Here is a 21,146-nt window from a genome sequence, read left to right as displayed (position 1 = left end):
CAAAAAAAAAAAAAAAAAAAAATACCCCCTGATGTTTATCTTCAAGTTTTTACCTGAAGCTAATTTTTACAGCCAATTTTGAAATTCCTAAAATCAAATGGAAATAATAATAAGACCATAAATGGAAACCATAATCTGATTAATTCAAGTATTTTGTAAGGGTCAATTTTAGGACATATTTTACACAACTATTTACTGCTCTTAAGATATTACTCCTAACAGTCAACCCAAATCCATATTATCTAAAAGTATCTACATTTACAAGTAAGTTTTTTTGGAGTTATACTAACACCCTTTTTATAAGAACTCTTCATTTTTAGTTCAAGAAATTGCATACTGACTTAAGTTATCGGACACATAAATGTTGGTGTGATTTTAAGATACTATTCTTGACTTATTCCAAGATTTCCTCATCTTCCATTCTCAAATTTTTATCCTAATAAAGGGATGCAGCAAATTGCATAAAACAACATCAGAAATGATCTACTGTATCTAGCTAAGAAGAGGAGCTGATTACCTATGAAGAAAGGCACACTTGCTTTATAAGTTCCAGCCATATTGCTCTCTGAGCCAGGCTGATTTGGTTATCTAAGTACTTAGCCAACTGGTGCAATGGGAAGCACCACATCACCAAAATAACTCACTAATAGAAAACCAAGATATATCAATATAAAATACTACATGCTAGATCAGGAAGGATCTCAAACACAACCCACTCATTAAGCATTGTTTAATCTAATTAACTGCATTTAAAGGTTTGTTTCTCTTCAGGGTAAGTAACTTAACTCATAAGCTATGTCACTCTGCAGGGCCACTGAGGCATTAGAAATCTGGGACTGCACATTACAAAGCTACTGAATCACAATCCCTATTTTTTCCCCATGATATACTTCTGATGTGCTTTTTAATGTGTTTAATATATGAGAAAACTCTCCACAAATTTATAAAGACACCAAAATCTATTCAACAGACATTATTCAAGTGAAAACTTAATAAATCCTGAAAAGGTTTTCCAAAATGCTCATCTGCTTGAAATGCAAAGCCTAGTCCTGAATAACTACGCTTTTCAGGGGAATGCTGGAAGCTGTCTTTGGAAGCATCCTTACAAACAATACGGTAAATATGCCAACTGGAACTAATTGATTAAATTCACAAGTTAACATTGCCTTCAAAATGTATAATCTCTTGGAACGAATATTACTCATCCTTTTCTTAAGACTTGATTTTCTTCAGCCTGGCAAACATTGCCCTAAGATGTCAACAAAGAATATAAAAGTAGAAATGAGAGAGGAAAAAATATGTATTTTACTTTAGGTTATCTGCCCTAGATTATTACTTTTTCTTTAATAGAAATAATCCATTGATAGTTTCTTTTGAGAAGCAAAGAAATATGGACATCAAGGACTCCTTTAAATCATCTTCTAGACAATTATATGTCTGTGGGCAATATTGATGAGGTTTTCCTTAGAACAAGGCACCAACTCTGAGCTGTGAAATATGAAAAAGCACTCAACATCAGCCAATAAAGCATCTCCCACCTTCTTCCCAATATTATAGAGCTCAAATTTATTTCATATTGCAAGTTAAAAGCAGGCAGGAAACAAACATATTTAAAGCACCCCCTATGAAAAGAAAGTTATTTACAATGAACTAACACCACATGGAAAAAGAGTTCTGTATAACAAAGCTATTTCCATGTCCCCAGGGGGTGACCCAGAAAAAAGAGTGCTTTGACCTGGTTATAACAGTTCTCTCTCTCTTGGTAACCTATCCTGGTCTTTAACAAATTATCACTCTCAAAGGTTTCCCTTCTATCAAATCTAAATCCTCACTGTTGAGAAGTTCAAGTTCATTTCCTTTTTTGAGAAGCCAATTTTTGAAAATGGTTGAAAAGAAAAAAAAAATCATTGGTATTCAAGAGAACAATATGAAAGCAGGTTTACTATAAGATTTTTGAAAACTAGTTCTGGTATGATAAGTTTAAAAACAGCAAGTGTATATTTAAATAAGAGACTCTTATCTCAACAGTAAGCCAATCTCCACCTAAAACTGAAACACAGAATTCACTATTTGGAGTCCACAGTAAAGAAATACATATTTAATACTAGATTCAGGTATTAAAATGTCACGAAAAATTGTATTTCTACTGTTCTTTTAGAACAGCTCACTTCTACTGTTCTTTTAAAAAAGTTCTTTTAGAACAGTAATCACCCACCTGAAAAACTTAAAAACAAATTGACATTTTATAAGTTCCAGGTTAGTTATATGGATCAGGGCCAACTCTTACTGTATATGGTTTTGTCTAAACCTCAGTGTAATTTCATCAATAACCTACAAGAGTCCCCAGTGACACAGGAGAAACCATAGGTGCTTCCATTAAAAGCCTAAAGAAAACTTTGCTAGGCCAAGGTGGCACATACATGTAGTCCCAGTGACTCAAGAGGCTGAGGCAGGAGTATTTTAAGTTCAAAGTCAAACTTAGAAACTTATCAAGATTCTAGTGAGATCCTGTCTCAAAATAAAAGATTTAAATAAAAAAAAAGAAAGAAAGAAAGAAAGAAAAAATGATTGGGGATGTAGCTCAGTGGTTAAACACCCCTGAGTTCAATAGTTCAATTTCCAGTACCAAACAAAACCAAAAATAAACACTTTGTTTAAAACCAGCTTGCTTGGTAGCACATGCCTGTAATCCCCGCAATTTGTGGGGCTGAGGCAGGCGTATCACAAGTTTGAGGGCTGCCTGGGCAATGTAGTGAAGACTGAGGATATAGCTCAGTAGTAGAGTGTCCCTGGGAATGATCCTGGATACCAAAACAAAAATGTTTAAAAACAAAACATAAAAAGCTCAAAAGACAGCTGGGCGTGTAGCTCATTATAGGTCTACCTTTACATTACTGGTCTACCCAACTCTATAGCCCAGTAAGAAAGATTGTTCTTCTTTTTGACCTCTCCCTAACCCTTTCTCTGTGAACAATAGAATTTTAGTCAAATTCATTAATCTGCAGTTTAGAGTACACAGGCTGTGGAACGATAGAAATGCAGAGGGACAATGAAAATACATACCCTACACACATTACAGTACAGTTTTATATTATTGCTATCTTAAACAAAGTGGAACTCTACATAGTAAAGACTGGTAATGATGTACAAAAACAACATGAGAGAACTATCATCTCCAAGACTTCCAGAGAAATTATATCATATGAACACAGTTTAAAAGGATATATCTATCTATGGATATGTAGTCACTTCTACACTCTTTTGTCAGAACAAACACATTTACTACATAGATATTATATACCAAAGAGAAGATGCAACATTCAAGCCCTACTTGAAAATCTGCAAATTGTTTAAAAAGGTAAGTATACCCTCAGATTCTTAATATTAAAAACAAAACAAAACAAAACCTGTTAGTCTTTAAAGAAGTAGAAAGGCTTTAGAGCTAATTAGTACTATGAATAAATTACTACTAAAACCTACCACTCCAGGACATAAACAATCAGTTAAGTCTTTTCATGCAAAGGTATTCCACACTAAAACAAGTACTTAATTTTATTGGTACAACTTCCTATGAAAATGAGTATGGATGTTTTACAAATTATCATTGTCTCTATTCTATAATGCTGTGTTTGGACATAAAGCCTTGCATTTCAAATCAAATTTTCATAACCTCAGTAGCAGGAGCCTTAAAATCATTTTGTGAGGTTCATCGTGTGCCAGTGTGGGCATGGGAAAGGATTCAATAATCAACTACAAGACAGCTTTTATCAACACATCCCAGTCAATGCTGAGCCTGATGTGCTATTGGAGAGAGCAATTGAGTGTTTTCCCCACAGGCTGTAACTGATTATTGACTCCCCCCATTAGCATGTAGGGTGCATGAAGGTCCAAACAGAAGGCTGAGGGACTCCTGTCCCAAGGCCAGTGCTGAAAGACAGCCTATCACTTCGTGTAACTGCAGTCTATGTGTGACAAACCTGACCTACATTTCTCCCTTTCTTTCTCACAACAGCCTGCCACTGTTTTAAGAAGCTATTTTCAAAAAGCATAAAAGAAACAACTTTTAAAAACTGCTTAGGCAATGTGCATTCCTAAAGTATCATTTATAACAACCTAATAAGGAATAGTTTATCTTGGAGATAATCATGTAACCTAGGCTAAAATGGTCCCAAAGAGAGCAGAATGCTTTATGATATTATCCATTTTCTTTTACATTGTTATTTATACAGTATACAGTCCTAGAGCACTACAGTAAAAATTTTAATCCATAGTATAATTAAACTTAATCAAAAGAAGTTTTAAACATAAAAAACATATTAATTAGGAATGTGTAATTATGTTAATAGTTAATGAAAAGTAAATTTCATAGATTTATAAGATGCCACATCCTTGTGATTCAGTTAACTTCTCAATGGACACAAAATAATCACTACTAAGAACAGGGCATAATTAAAAACAATGATGGACTAGGGGAGTAAAGGTGGCAATAACTTGGTGCAAATGCTGGAAAATGCTCCCCAGGAGAGGCTGCATACTGTGCTTCAAAAGTTGCCCAGGGGCTGTGGCTCCTCACCACAAGTACCTACCATGCCGCTGCAGGTCATACTCTTTTTTTGTCTCTTCATTCCCTAGAATTTTCCATGCCTGATCAACTTCGATGAACTTCTGTATACATTCCTCTACTGTTCCTGCTGGCACATCTGTACTTTGTTTATCTGGATGATACTGCCAATCAAAAATAAAGGGGGTAGTGAACAGAGAGAGAGTTGTGTGGGGTAGGCAAAAAAAAAAAAAAAAGTCAATCTGAACCTTAGTTAAGGGGGTAATAAGAAGTTGAAAACTAAGATGCAAGGCGATGAGACAACAGTGTTGGGCACAGGAGACAACTGCCAGGTTAATTAGACCATTGGAGTAGCTATAAATCCACCAGTGACATGATCTGTCACAACGTGCAAAGACAGCATTTTCTGGATAATTTGCTCATGGAATCATTGGTCTCATGGACAATTTACCTAGAGAGTATGACTAACACAAATAGAAATAGGTACGTGCAGACAAGCAGGACATGAAAAAGGAAGAACACAAACTATGCAGACTATGAAGCTTCCCTTATATAATATGCATGGCTGTAGTAATCATTACAAATGGACTACAAGTTTTTCTTCTGAAATTAAATTCTACAATCATAAAATAAAATGTATCTAATTATAAAAGTAAATTATCTTTCCTATTCTTCCTCAAATCTCAAGATTTTCAAGTTACCAATTCAAAGCTATATGATTTGGTTATTCTGAGCCAGATATGTAAGAAACAACTTTTAAAAATTCAAAACATTTGAATATAAATTAATCCATGAAAGAAATTTCTCATGTAAGCTTTCTAACTAAGAAATTTTCAACAATGTTTTTAATATAATAATTTTTTCATACTATTTGGTCAAAATCAGAAAGTTTTGCATCAACTAAATTCTCAAATGCTAATAAAATGTGGTTTACTGGATACCTCACTTACACTATCCTTTCTTTTCTCTACTGTTGTCCCTTCTTTTTTTATGCAACAGTTCTTCCAGAAGAATCAATATATCATTTGGTTTTCAGCAGTCTCTCAGCAAACAAATGTTATTTAAATTTACAGACATTTCACTTAAAATAACCTAAGGATAGCAGATATTCAGATATAGAATTTTTTTCACTTTCAAGTAAATAAGAAACCACTTATTCAGAAATTTCAACCAGTAATTTGTCTAAAGGTTTTTTTCAATATATTACAGAACATATTTTAATTTCAAAAGTAAACTTAGAAACTTCCTTTGAATACAGAAGTTTTTCTTTCTTTTTTTTTTTTTTCAAATTTTTAAAATGAAAAGCCAAATAGTCATATTCCCATTTCATGAAACATCAATGTGGTTGGTTCACATACTCAAAATTAATAGTAAAATCATATTAATTCTGGGGCTGGCATTGTGATTCAGCAGTAGAGCGCTCTCCTGGCACACTGTGGGGTCCTGGGTTCAATCTTCAGCACCACATTAAATAAATAAATAAATAAAGGTATTGTGTCCAACTACAACTAAAAAATAAAAAAATAAAAATATTAATTCTCTCACAGACTGCTTTACAGACAACAAAACGGCACAAAAGTTTTCAGTACTGTGTCATTTTTTATTGAAGTTGCTTAACCCAGAGTAATTCAGTAAGCTGCCTCAAGTACCACATAGCTAAGTGACTTCATTCTCAAACTCAAATTCAGAAAGTTTTCATTTCATATCATGGACTACTGTCTTTAATAGTAGAATCATTTTTATGGTGAACTTCACAGGGTTGATGATTCCCAGTAGCAGAATAAAATTATCATGATATCTGGCCACACAAAAGAACTATAAACATACAAGACGGGAGAAAGACTGATTTTAGGGCTTCAACAAACTTCCTCTCTCCCTATGCCAAATCTGTCAGTTACTAACATTTAGGTATTGAAACTAATTAATATAATGACTGCAGAAAAGAAAAGGAAACTAAGGCTTTATTGTTTCATCTTCATTTAATGGTGTTCATAAAAATTATTTATGTACCAAAGTTTTGGCAATCCCTATAGTTGGGATAGTCAAACAATATCCCTTAACCAAAATAGAGTTGGTTGCATTAAAGTTCTCTAGCTGACCCAATACTTTATAAGAAGATGTTATTTTGATTCAATGTTAATACATGGAACACACTCCAATATGCTACAATGGTACAGTTAAGATACATATTCATGTGGAAACTTTTAATCTCAATATATCACAAACATTAAGTAAGGCCTTGGAGAAATAAATCATTCTAAGATTCTAGCTATAAAATAGGAGTACAGATTTAAAAATTGGTAATTTCTAATAGAAAGTTAACTTGTTAGGCCTGGTCTTGCACCAACCTGACCAAGAAAGTCTTAAAAAACTAGGAATTCGTTCCTGTCTGCCCCAAAGTAAAAACCATTGCTAAATTTTATTATAAGTCATATCAATTCTTTCATAGTCAAATATGATCTCATTCCTGAATTTGGAAGTTCATGACTATTAATAAAATAAGTAGTTCACCATCTGAGACTTTCAAGTCCATTCTGTTTTGTTACTAGAATTCAATATTATTCCATGACATGCATATAATGGATATATTCCAATAAAATGCCTATTATAGCATGAAAATAAATATGCTCTTTGGGAAACTAAAGTTTAAGTTTAATTTTGCTTTGACATCAAGTTCCAGAACAAAGTGAAGGTCTAAAAAGCAATAATACAGTCTGTGGTAGGCTGATAATGGCCCCCAAAGATATCAAGTCCAAAGCTCTGGTTCCTGTAAATGTTACTTCATTAGGAAAAAATGGAATATGCAGATGTAATTAAATTAAAGATTCTGAAATGGAGAGATTATCCTGGATCATCCAGGAGGACCCTAAATTCAATCGAAGTGTTCTTGTAAGAAAGAGTCAGGAGATTTAACAGAGAAGGTGATATAAAGATGGTGCTGGTCTTAAAAGATTGAACTAATGCAGCCACAAACCAAGGGATGCCAGTGGTGACCAGAAGATAGAAAGACAAGAAATGGATTCTCCTCCATATTCTCCAGAGGGAGTACAGCCCTGCCAATACCTTGATGCTAGGCCAATTGTACTGATTTCATACTTTGGTCTACAGAACTGTAAAAGAATAAATTTATGTGGTTTAAAGTCACTGAGTTTAAAAATATGAAACGATTCTCTCCTCTCAATGTGAAAACAAGCCCTAATCCTAGGTTTCAAAACTTTCCAATCACAAAGTGTATATTTAATTTTCTTCTACTATTTCTAAATTTGAGCCTTCCTATGAGAAGCAGGCTCCATCATTCATGATCACATCACCATAAAAGACCACTGTCATTTTCTTCTTGTTTGTTGGGAGTTTATTCCTTGCCCTTCTCTACCATAATTCCCACTAGCCAAACCACCCACTCCTGAGAGCCCAAAGCTATCTCAATTTCATTCATTCATTTGTAAAATAAAAGACAGGTGTAATCTAAAGCATTCTGTATTCTGAAGAATCACTATCTAATTGAGGAAATTGGAATAAAACAAAACAAAACACGGATTTCCTTATACTATCAGAACTCCAAATGAATCTTACAAATACCAGGGAGTTTCAAGGATAACATTCATCAAGCAAAGAAAATACTGATATCCCTTAATTAATAAAATAGGCATGTTCTAAAATTAATATTGCAAAATTCACTTATTTTAACTGACTTTTATTTTTGTTTAGTACTAAATTGAAATGTATTTAGGTGGAGTTGGAAGAACTAAGTCTCCTCCTAAAAGCAATGACCTCAAAATTAAGAAATTAGCAAATATTGCAAGAAAGATAAAATGAAATTTTATACAATTACCATTAACAAAAGCATAAAACAATAACAAGGGGGAAAAAACCAGTCACTTCAGGATAAACCAATTGGGAAATGCATAAAACTTCTATATTAAAAACTTCAAGACATTATTAAGGGAAATCAAAAAGACCTCAACAAATGAAAAAACTATGAATGCAAAGATTTGCAACCATTTTCCCTTACTGATACATGCAATCAATATCAGAATTCTAGCAAGCTATTTAAAGAAACAGACAAATGACTGTAATATTTATATTTCAAGATGTATTATAGTATCATAGAAATCCCATATGTAGTACATACAAATAAAGCAGAGGAACAGACTAAAAAGTCTACAAGTAGACCATATGTATATAGTTAACTGAATATCAACAAAGATGCCATAGCAATTCAATGAGAGAAGGAAAAGTATTTGTATTAGTCATCGTTCCATGGATATAACAAATTTCTAAGATAAATCAACCTATTAGGAGGAAAAGTTTATTTTTGCTTACAGTTTTGGAGGTTTCAGTCCATGATCAGGTAGCCCTATTGCTTCAGGCCTGTGGGAGCACAGTAATATATCATGGCAGGAATGCATGGCAGAGAAGGCCTGTTTACTTCATGACAGTCATAGAGAGAAGAAAGAAAGAAGAGGGACTAGGGTCCCAATATCCCTACTCAAGGGCATGACCCAATGACTTAACTAATGCTGGAAGAATGAAATAAAGGAAAACTAACCCAGGGAGTAGTTTAAAACATGAGTAAGCAGAGCTATTGAGTAGCTGGACTCCTCATCTTTTTATTATGATCAGCAAGCAATCCTACATGCCTGCAAGCAGGAACTTTAACTATAAAAATACAAGTTGCTGGGCTGGGGTTGTGGCTCAGTGGTACAGCACTTATCTCACATACATGGGGCACTGGGTTCCATCATCATCATTGTATAAATAAATGAAATAAAGGTATTATGTCCATCAACAATTAAAAATTTTAAAAAATGTTTAAAAAAATACAACTTGTTTTTCTCCTGTTAATGATTAACTTTCCTTCTGGATATCATAGTTTTCTTGGAAGGTTCTGTTTGTAGATAATTGTTGGCTGTGTGTAGCACATGTTGTTTAGGACTTGACTTTACCCTATTTCCTTACAAGATCTATCTTTAGAAAAATGTACATAAGTACAATACAAAATGAAGTCACTCATGGCAATCAATTTGCTTTAATGTGAACTTCACAAACTTATTTCCATTAGGCCCCACATCCTAAAGTTTCTACCTTTACCCAAATAGTATCATAGGCTGGGGACCAAACATTTAACACATGGGCCTCTAGGGGACACTCAAGATTCAAAGAATTTATACAACAAGTAGTTTTCTACCAACTGGATACTCATCTGGAAAAATATAACCTCAATCACTATGGCATTCCATACACAAAGATTAATTCAGGATGAACCAGAAACATAAATATAAAACACAGAGCCATAATGTTTCTAGAAGGAAACAAAAGAGAATATCCTTGACCCTTACAGTAGGCACAGACTGCTTTGATAGAAAACAAAAACTATAAACCATATGACACAAAACTCATAAATTGAACTTGAAACTTTAATTAAACGTTTTCACTCACTAGACCACCATTAAGAAAATGAATAGGCAAGAGATGGACTGGGGAAAAAATACACATATCTAAATTTGTATCTAGAATACACCAAAGGAAAAATAAAGGAAAATCTTTTTATCTATGATAAAAAGATAAACTAATTAAAACTCGGGGAAAAACCTTTTCAAGCCCAAATTGATGATCAGAAAATATGCACATGAATTTGTGCCCAAACTTTTTCATTAGTCATTAGGAAAATGTAAATAAGATCACAGTAGCCTAATAAAGTAGCCTAATAGAATAGCAAAACAAAACAAAACCCCGATAACACCTAATGTTGGTAAGGACGTAGAAAAATTGGAACTCTCATATCTGGATAGCAGCAAACTAATAAAGAGTTTCTTATAAAGTTAAATATATATCCATGGTCAAGAAATTCCACTCCTTGATATTTATCTAAGAGAAATAAAACATAAAAACATATATCTATAGAAAGACTTATAAAAGAATGTATTAACAGTCTTACTCATATTGGTTCCAAACTGAAAACATAAATGCCTCTTAAAAGGAATATATACTAATGAATTTTACTCAATTCACGAAGGAATACTATTCAACAATAAAAAAGAAAAACTATGGGGCTGGGGCTGTAGCTCAGTGGTAAAGCGCTTGCCTTGCATATGTGAGGCACTGCGTTCGATCCTCAGCACAACAAATAAAAATATATAACGATACTGTGCGTTTATCTACAACTAAATAAATATTAAAAAAAGAAAAACTATAACACAATCAATAATATAAAATGAATACTTAAAACATTTTGAACAAAAGAATATGTATTATATGATTACATGGATGGATAGGAAGTACAAATTTCAGCACTCCTTTATGGTGACAGAAATCAAAGTTGGTTTTAAAGGTATAGGTTAGGAATTAAGCAATGTGGCAGGAAAAATTTTTCTGGAGCAACAGATATGTTTTACATCTTGTTTGGGGGGATGGTGATTGCAGGGTATCAAAACTCATCAAACCCAACACTTAAGATCTTTGCATTTTTCATTGTATATTGATCATATTTCAATAGAAAAATGTCTTCAGAAATGTGTAAATTTTAAAAAGGATTTAGCAAATCTTTCTAAGCCATAAAGAAAAAATAAGAAATTTATTCCAGTATTAGTAAGAAAATTACAGAAAAGCCATAGAAAATTAATGAAAAACTAATATATGATTTAATGAAAAGTTTGAATTACAGAGTAGTGTATGGAAATAGTTTTATCTTTTTTGAGTATATCTGCCAATTCTAATAATAAAAAAAATTTAAAACAACTAAGTGTTGCTTAGAAGAAAGCCTAAGTACACCCAAAATTAAAATATCATAAATGTCACAATACTAAAAATACTGCAAGTGATATTATCTTTCTGTGATTCTTTATATAAACAGTACACAGGTGTCTATTTCAAGAGTTTTAGCAAACTACAATTTTACTATTCTTCAATGACTTGACATAACTTTATAAACCTAAATTATGTCCTCACATTTTAGGGAAGTTTTTCAATTACATAACTCATCTTTAAATTTTCATGCCATTTATTGAGGATAAGAAACATTAATACAAATAAATTAAGAAACCTATCTTGATATAAAAATAGAGAATCATTTACACTACAAAAAACACAAAAACACCAATGTAACATTTTATTAAGATTGGTCTATTGTCTGTTTCCTAATTATCTAATTATAACTTGATACTTCAATTATGAAATCTTAGTTCTTATTAGCTGAGATTTTTATGGCAATAAAACAACATATTGGAACATATATATGTTATTATTATTTTCATTTTAATTTTAGATTCTCTCTATATACTAAGTCTGCTTTCTAAACTGGTAATTCTGGAGTGAATGACAATGTGTCACCTTGGTGTTGTCTTCAGATGTGCAGTATTGACATAATCTGGGAGTTCGTTAGAATAGGAAATCTTGGCCCCATCCCAAATCTTCAGAGAACTTTGAAGTCAGTATTTCACTAAATTCTGCAGGCCTGCTAAAGTTTGAGATAAACACTGGTAGCCTCCACTGCTTAAAACATGGAATTTAAGGACAAGTCAGAAAAATGGGTACTTTCATTAAATTTTCTATGACAAATGCATTCTTCCAAGGATGCATATTAAAAAAAAAAAAGGTGAATGAGTGATACTCCTCAATTATTATACTAATTTAAAACACCATTATGAAAATTACGTTAGTGTTCCAATTCAGAAATTTTTGATATTTGACAGCTTTTGTTCACTAATTGTAAGTGCCAACCTTTACCAATTTACTTCACTGAAGAAGAAGCTGTTGAAATCTGAACAATATGCTGGTGGTATTTTAACTTGTTCATTTTTAAAGGAGGGAGCATAATTAGCATCAGACTTAAGCTACTGGATATAGAGGTAAATATTTTCAACTACAAGAAAAAAACAAAGTATGTATAAATTATGAAAATGGCTTAATACAATACAGTGTGAAAATTCTAGCAACTCAAAAAACGTTTTAGTGAAAATATGTATATTCATTAGATTTTCTGTTTGCTAAAAACATACGAAGAAGAAATGAACTGGTATTTCTTTAAGGTAAATGTTTAAGAGTCCTATGGCAAATTGCCCACATACGTTAATCCTTTACTACACATGAGTGATTATTCTGTTTTGATTTATAAAGTATTGACTGTAAATAAGAAGGAACAGGTAACTATGAAAAGGACTCTGGGCAAATCTGATTAACAAAAATTCCCAAATAATCAAGCTGATATTATGGTTGGAGGACCATAGCACTTCATTTTTTCTCTGTTATTAATAGATGAGTTTAGTACCATTAATAGGATGTTACCTATTTCTAGCTTCCAAATTTTCTTGAATTCCAGAACCAAATTTCAAAATACTTTCTAAAACTATAAATTCAAAATCCAGTTTATTATCTAGAATCTAAAATTAGACTCCCTATTGAAATTCTTATTCTGTTAATAGCATCACCATGCCTAATAAATGCTAGGTGAGTGAAATAAATAAGAGGGAAAACTATTAGGGTAAACTCCCTTCCCCTCACCCCAGATCCTACAGATTCTACCTACATAATACTATCTATTCCCAACTCCAAACCGAGCTCAACATTGGCTCCCACCTGGTCCCCAGCACTCATCTTCCAGCAACTCTCTTATCCGTCCTACCTGCTTCCAAATTCACTTGCTTACATCCCTACCCATGTCATTTTCCATCTCATAAATTTTAAATGGAAATCTACCACATAATAAATTAAATCACATTCTTTATCCTTACAAGTAAAATCCTGCAATAAAAGAACCTCAACCTACCATTCCAGCTCTAAAAGAACCTCAACCTACAATTCCAGCAGAGTCTATGTTAGGAAGGAAATAATACTGGAAAAGGTAAAAAAAAAAAAAAAAAAGGGTACAGAATCACCTTGTCTAATATTTATCAGGTATAGGTTAAATCTTCCTAATACGAACTAGTTCCCCTTCCTGCTTGCCACAATTAACAATGATTATTACAAATCTCCAAAAATTATAAATGCAGGAGTGGGGGAGCTGTTCTTGGGTCATCAGGGAGAGATAGCAAAATTATTCACACCAAGAGCTAAGCTTTCAAGTTAAAAAACTAGAAATGCCTAAGTTGATATATTAAAACAAACAAAGACAAGAAAGAACAGCCCTATCCCAATCAGTAGTCATTCTTATTTATTCCCACTCTCCCTTCTCCAGCAACAATTGACTATCTCCATGTATTTGCCTACTTTGGATAGGATCGATACACATACAAACACAGGTGCATATTAATTAGCTGAAAAGAAAACTTGTGATTTTTAAGTATCTGTAAAAAATATCTTTCTCAGTTCTTTCTGAAATGTTGATGAAAGGCTAAGAACTTAAAAAACTATATGCAGACAAAAAATATGTAGAGCTCTGGCTATATAACATACCAGCAGCACTTGTTAAGGTATTATGAATAGCCTTTGAATTTAATTATAATAGAATCCTACTTTAATAACACAGTCCCATGGTCTGTTTTAGAGTGAGGCTTTATTTACTTAGCCACATTGAAAGAGCAATATGAACAAGTGCACATTGTTTTGGCCTAACAGAATCTCTGCCTCCATCCTCCAAAAGAGCCATTTTAACACCATTGATAGTTTTTAAGAGGCAACTTGGTCTTTGGAACATATTTTTAAATATTCTACTAAATGTCATAGAACACTGACTGCCTTTGAGACCAGAGGCTCATTCTGAGATTACTGGTAGCACCAAGGAAGAGGCAAAAGAGGAAGAGAAAAAGGAAGAAGAGGCAGTGTGCGTGTTTGGTGGGGCAGAGCTACATTAAGAGAAAAGGGAAGCGAAGTAAGTGGTCGAGAAAAGGGAGACTGGGGGAGAAGGGGGACTGGAGAATACAATATAAGAAAGAGGAATAATTAGAAGAAAAGGAAGCCTAAGGGGAAAATAGGGAAAAAGCTGAAAGAAAGAAAAAGCTATTAATATTTATGGTAGGTATTGATGTTGTCAATCAAATAAAGAATTATGATAGAGAACTGCAGGAACTAGATTCAGAAATAAAGAAATGTGAGAGGTAGAATGATTTGTGGTTGATAATTCAATGCATGGCAAAACTTTTCATAATAATACTTCCTAAGCTATAAAATTTACTAACTCAAAATACAATCTTAAACCAATTCCTCTTGCTAGTAACATGCCTTTTTTTCTCTTTTGAATATATAAAAAGAGTGGCAGAACTCCTCTTTCTTTGTGACTGTACGTAAGATATGAAAACAATTTTAAATCTTGTTTAGTGGCTTAGAAAATAGCCAACTTAAGTATGAATCCAAATATTTCCGTTCCCAAATGGTAGGAAGTAAGTCTTGGATGACATATTTAACATGAGCTACAGACAGAATTCAAAGAAAAACAATCTGTGCCTCCAATCTCCCCAAATGATAATTAACAGTAGGACACTGGCTGAGTTCACCTGCTCTCAGGGTTTAAGAAAGACAAGGTTTTTGTATAATTAAGGACTTAAGAAACTGAGGTGAAGCTAAAGTCATCCCAGCTAAATAAGAGTGATATTATGCACAGAGACTCTATAGAGTTGCTTTCCTACAGCAATTTGGAGCCCCCAACTTGGTGCTCTGTGACCAACCAAAGCCATCAGGTACTAATTAGGTAGTGTATTCTGTCAACACTTTCATGCTCTTTTTTTATTAATTAATCATTCTTCCATATAAATGATACTAGTACATTGGCTCTGAATTCCCTCAAGTGCTTTACCCTTGAGTTAGAAAAGTAAACAAGATATGAGAAAGAAAACGAGACAGATAAACTCTACCTATCTCATATTTGAAACAGCTCTGAACAGTTTCTTACAAAAGTTATCTATTTCTTTTATTTGCAGAAATGCTCCTATGGACCTAAAATGTACAATTTCTTTCTTAAATAATATGTAACTTATATTATTTAATTTTATAAGCTATAGGAAACCACAATGAGAACAAAATGTAGTCTAAAAAAACATTGGCACTTTAAAATTAATGGTGGGGCTGAATGCACACAGCTGGAGAGGTGGCAACAATCCTTAATTCTTAACTACTTAAGGATGAGGGAAATTTACCTAAAATGAAACAAGACAGGTGACCTTAATATTGATGAAAACAGATGAGCAAAAAAAGAAGCAACATTTAATAACTATAGTTAAATTCAAGGAATTTAATGTACTATTTTTGAGATAAAGGGCCAAGCAAGCTTCTTAGGGTATCAAGAAAACACATATCCTCTGAGATAATTTTTAGTTTTCATAATTGCAAATCACTGTTATTATGAGGCAGCCATTAAACAGTTGGTGAGGAAATTTAGTTAAGATTACATCTCTAATGAATCTGAACATAACTTAGATAGGCAAGAGGAATATACATTGACTGGCATGGCTATGCTTTGTTGTTTTGGTTCTATGAGATGACTACTTGCTTAAAATAAGATCACGTAACAAAAAGTTAGGTATAAAAGTACTAGAAAGTGCGTCCTTTACACTTTGACACCACATTAAGATTATAAAAGCTGAAAAAAAAAATTCTCAAATTAGTCAAGTACAACACACTACTGCCACCTAATGCTTAGTAAAATATTGCCTAAGAAAGCAGTCGACATTTTGTTTGATGTGACAGTTAACAAATAAAACATTATTTTTACAAGCTTTTTTATTATTTTCAAGGTTTTGTGATTTAGAAAGAGAAAATATATGGATTGGCAATCCAAAAATGTGCTTATCCATCCAAAAAATACTTATTTAGTACCTTACTACAAGATAGATACTATGCCAGCCAATGAGGATATAATGATGACTAAAATAGGAGCCCTGCCCTTGAGGACTCATGGTCCAGTGGGAAAGGGTAGGCATTGTAAACAATTAAAGCAATGGTTAGGATGAGGTGCTAAAGTAAGATGATAGCAAGCATGAAAAAGTTGTTCACTTAAGAGTAAATCAAGGAAGACTTTGTAATAAAAGTGACATCTAATTGGATTTTAAGGGATGAACAACAGTCAGCCTGTGGAGGAACTATCGGCCAGTGAGAGGGAAAGAAGGCAAAGAAATAGCAAATACAAAAAAGGACTATGCTACACATTAGAGAAATGACTAGAAGAATTGCAAGCCAGACTAAGAATGAGTAAAAGAATGGTTGGATAGAGAAAGATAATGGAAGATAAAGATGAAAAGCTAGACTGGGTTCAGACAAAAACAGCGTTTTTACAGTGCTAAGAAAAATCTCACAAATTATTTGCATGATAGAAACAATCATATTTTGTTTCAAAGAAAAATCTAACTTGATGATAGGATAAAATGGATAGAAGGACGGGATGGGCAGAAGATGAGTAGGGAGACAGGCAATAAGGAAACTACAACATTAACAGTATTCATGATGAATCTGCTAGGGATGATGAGGATCACAGGCAGGACACTCAGATAAGGGGAAAGATGGGAAGCTAGAGACATGAATTTGGAAGTACCTGTGCAGCAGACAAGGCTACAGGAATGCAATTCTGTACGTATTTTGAATTATGAACTTTTTTAAGAATTTGATAAAAAGCTGAAATTGGGGGCGATATAAACATAAATATGCCTACAAATTAACAGACCCCTCTAAGTGCACTGGGTGTTGATAGCAAAAATATCATGGACTAAATTTGTTTCTCACAGTTTTGAAGGCTGAGAAGTCTCAGAATAAGACACCAGCACATTCCCTGTCTGGTTAAGGCCTATTTCCTGGTTCACAGGTTCTTGCTGTGTCCTCACATGGTAGAATGGGTAAGGCAGCTTTCTGGGGTCTCTCATTTAGGAGGGCTTCACCCTCATCATGTAAATTAACCTCCCAAGGATCCCACTTCCTAATATCATGCTGGGGACTAGAATTTCAACATTTGAATTTTAGAGGGACACACTCAGTACACAAAAGACTCCAAAAATTATCAATCTGATTGTGGGCTTCCAAGGTTAGTAAAAAAGTATATGTCATGAAAGTATATATTAAGATAAAAAATCAAAAATATTGTTTTAACTTGATTTATAATTTTAAAATATTTAAACATCTGTTATGTAGACTCCCATATATATTCTTTTCTCTGAGCCTAAAAATTTTGCAGTGAGCATTATTAATATTGTGTTACTACTATCATCTTTTCAGTTTTTTCAAATGAGGAAGCAAAATGAAAAAAACATTCCAGAAATTTCTTCATATTTTTATTGACCTCCATTATTCATTTATCTTGAAATATTAACAACTGTTTCAATATCAATTTATTTGTAAAACTGACAGAATAATGAATGATTATACTTTTATATTTTCTAAGACCATCTTACATTTTAATGTAAAATATACCAACAGGTATCTTCTAAAATATAATTTAGTTGTTTTCGTGTCATATTCCTCTAGCACACACATGATATGGCATGCACAGAATGGGCAGGAACATCTAAGTAGTCCAGAGTCTGAGGGAGTTCCAGAAGCAAAATAGTTACAGAAAGAGCAGATTCTAAAATCTGCTTAATATAGGTGAGAAGATCATTGTTCAAATAAAACATGGTTAAAGTTATCTCTTTTCTTGTCCTTTTTATTATACAACAATAAACTGTTTCAGTTGAGTACTTCACCACATGGAGTTTATTATAATGTTTACTTTCTAAAAGCCTAATGCTAAGATTATAGAATAAGCCTAAAACTAGGATTCTAGAATTGTGACATTTAAAATAATTTTTAAATTAATAAATAGTATGCAAGAGTCACTATGATTATGAAACAGTTATGTCTGAACTAAAAAGACACATTAAAATGGTTAACTGAAGAAAAAATATTCTTTAACTTAATAAACTGAACACTACATGCTTGTATTTTCTATTTAGTTTTTCAGATACTTTACCTAATAAATTTATTTTCCCTGATCCAAATATTCTCTTCTATAGTAGTATTTAAAACTCTCAAAAATGTGTCTTCAGACTAGCTATTGAAAATCTCAAGTGAAAAATATTCCACACTCTTAGCTGAATTATTAAAAATTAAATATAACAACTGGATAGCCTCTGAAGACAGGTGTAGACAAAACATAGGTTCAAAGATTACCACAAAAGCAATCACTTCACATGCTGTGGCTCTATTCTGTCATTGGTTCACATGGGTCAAGCAAGGATTATCTAACATCATCACTGAACTTGTAAGGAATAAAAGAAAAGGGAGAACAGTTCTGCAGTCCATACAGAGGTCAAAAGAGCTAACTTCTTTCTTAACCCTTGTAGTTCAGCAAAATCCAGAGCAATTCAATCAACACAAAGGTGGTGCTACCAAGGACAGAAAATAACTGAGATATCTCTGTCTTCAAGGACTTCATATCTAGCTGAGAGGTAGCCATTAGAATAAGTAATTACAGTAAAAACAAGATGAGGTCAGTGGAATAACAAAGTTAGAATACATCAATGGAACACTAAGGGGAAGCTTTTTTGACTGTAACAGAAAACTTCAGAAAGAAGTTATTCGAGTTGTACCTTAATACAAGATGGATCTCCTCCTACTGTACAGAAAAGAATGGGAAGAGACCCTCCTACTTCTAAGGGTGGTAGCTCTAGGTTATCTAAAACAACCTTCCCATTAAGAACTATAAAATCTAGGTAAAATACGTTTTAAAAAATCTTAAAAAGGATCAAAGATTTGACAATATAGTAAAGCCAAAATTGAAGAGAAAATAATAAAGGACAAAAGAATGGAAGGGTTTTTCCCCCCTCTGAGGTTATATCACCTATCTTGGAAATTACCCTTGAAGTGGATTTTAATTTTGATAACCCCATTTGGCTTACACACATCAGAAAGGGACTGACTGAGGTACAGATAACAGGTTACTAAATAGAAAACACAAAAGCTGTAACTGATACACTTAGCTGTGCAGAGGCGATCCATACTGCTACATTAAGATGAGGGGCCAGTCTGTTGTAGGCAGGACATGTTGCCACACTTAACACATATGCTAGGCTTTGTCCTTTCTTCACAATACAGGAATCAGGGGGCATTTCTTTTTTTACAAACTACAAGCAAAACATGCTGTGCAAACTTGCTTTCCCATTCCTGCAATCTGGCAATAGATTTTATTGGTGTCCAGGTCTGAAGGCAATATAAAATGTCATTTAATCAAAACTACTCTTAAAAATCTTTATATTTTTCATTAAGTATCCCATCTGCAGTTTCCTAAATACAACCTGTGACACCGTGATATAATTACTATCTGGTCTCTGAGATCCCACCTCTCCTAAAACCTTTCAGATCTTTGGATTGAAAAGAGCTTCTTTTCAATGATATATCATTGAAAAGTTTTTGATATGATATATCAAGAACTATGTAATGTTTTGAACAACCAACAATAAAAAATTAAAAAAAAAAAAAAGAGCTTCTTTTATACGTTAATGAGATGACTGGTAGCTGAGGCCCCCTAAATAGATTCTGGATGGGGGCTGGTCACCAGGCAGCCTAAGGCATGATTAGAGAGTTGGGACTTTCAGCCCCACCTCCACTCTCCAGGAAGGCAAGAGGGTCTGAAGGTTGAGTTGATCACTTATGGAAATAGCCCAAGATTATAATCAATCATGCCTATTTAATAAAGTCTCCATAAAACTCTGAAAGGACAGGGTTCAGAGAGCCATCCAGGTTAGTGAACAAAATTACCGCCATAGGCTGGAAGAGTGCTGTACCTTAATCCATGGGAATGGAAGCTCCTGCATTAGAAATCTTTCTAGATCTCACCCTATGTATCTCTTCATCTGGCTGTTCATCTATATCTTTTAAAATATCCCCTGTAACAATTGGGTGCAGTGGCATGCCTGCAATCTCAGCAGCTCAGAAGGCAAACCCAGGAGGATTCAGAGTTCAAGACCTTAGACAAGGCTCTAAGCAACTTTGTGAGACTCTGTCTCAAATTAAAACATAAAAAGGAATGGGGATATGGCTCAGTGGTTAAGCACCCCTATGTTAGATCCCTACCACCAATAAAATAAAATTAAATTAAAATTAAAATAATCCCCTGTAATAAATGAAAAAATGTAAAGTTTCCATGAATTCTATGAGTAAATTAATTCAAACTGAGGAGTGAGTCATGGGAACCCTAATTTATAGCAGTTGATCAGAAGTACAGGTCACAACATGAGGCATACAACTGACACGTGAAGTGGAGTCGGTGCAGGCTGGGTGGGGGTGACTGTGGGGGGGGACCTGGGGGCTTGAACCTGTGGGATCTGGCACTAATCCAGGTAGAAAGTGTCAGAATGAAATTATAGGACATCTGGCTAGTATCCTCCAGAAAATTGCTTAGTATTTGGGGAAAAGTCCCTGCATATAGGGTGTACACAAGAAATATTGTACTATATAGTGTGTAAGTAGGAAAACACTTTGATTTTTTTTATATATCAATACAACCCTATAAAGCAGTAAATATATATAAATTAACATAACAGTAATAAAAAACACAGATCCAAAATATAATCTTACAATATTTAACTTTTTTCTGACTGAACAATAACAACTAAATTTGCATAATGTCATTAAGCTATATTTTTATATCCCTGTATGATGCTCGAATTGCATTTTTTTGGGGGGGGGGGGA

At 33.5% G+C, this 21,146-nt stretch overlaps 1 protein-coding gene across 2 annotated transcripts in view; it reads right to left on the bottom strand.

Annotated features, from left to right (window-relative positions):
• Positions 1 to 21,146, bottom strand: part of Dnajc24 (DnaJ heat shock protein family (Hsp40) member C24) — a 50,080-nt gene that overhangs the window by 13,199 nt on the left and 15,735 nt on the right. For both annotated transcript variants that reach the window (XM_048788549.1, XM_015477736.2), the window contains exon 3: positions 4,587 to 4,725. In XM_048788549.1, coding sequence (XP_048644506.1) covers positions 4,587 to 4,725 — 139 coding nt within the window. The remainder of the gene's footprint in view (positions 1 to 4,586; positions 4,726 to 21,146) is intronic.

Source organism: Marmota marmota, unplaced genomic scaffold (assembly GCF_001458135.2).
Source record: "Marmota marmota marmota unplaced genomic scaffold, marMar, whole genome shotgun sequence".
Taxonomy (NCBI): Eukaryota; Metazoa; Chordata; class Mammalia; order Rodentia; family Sciuridae; genus Marmota; species Marmota marmota.
This window is presented reverse-complemented; position numbering and strand designations above follow the sequence as displayed.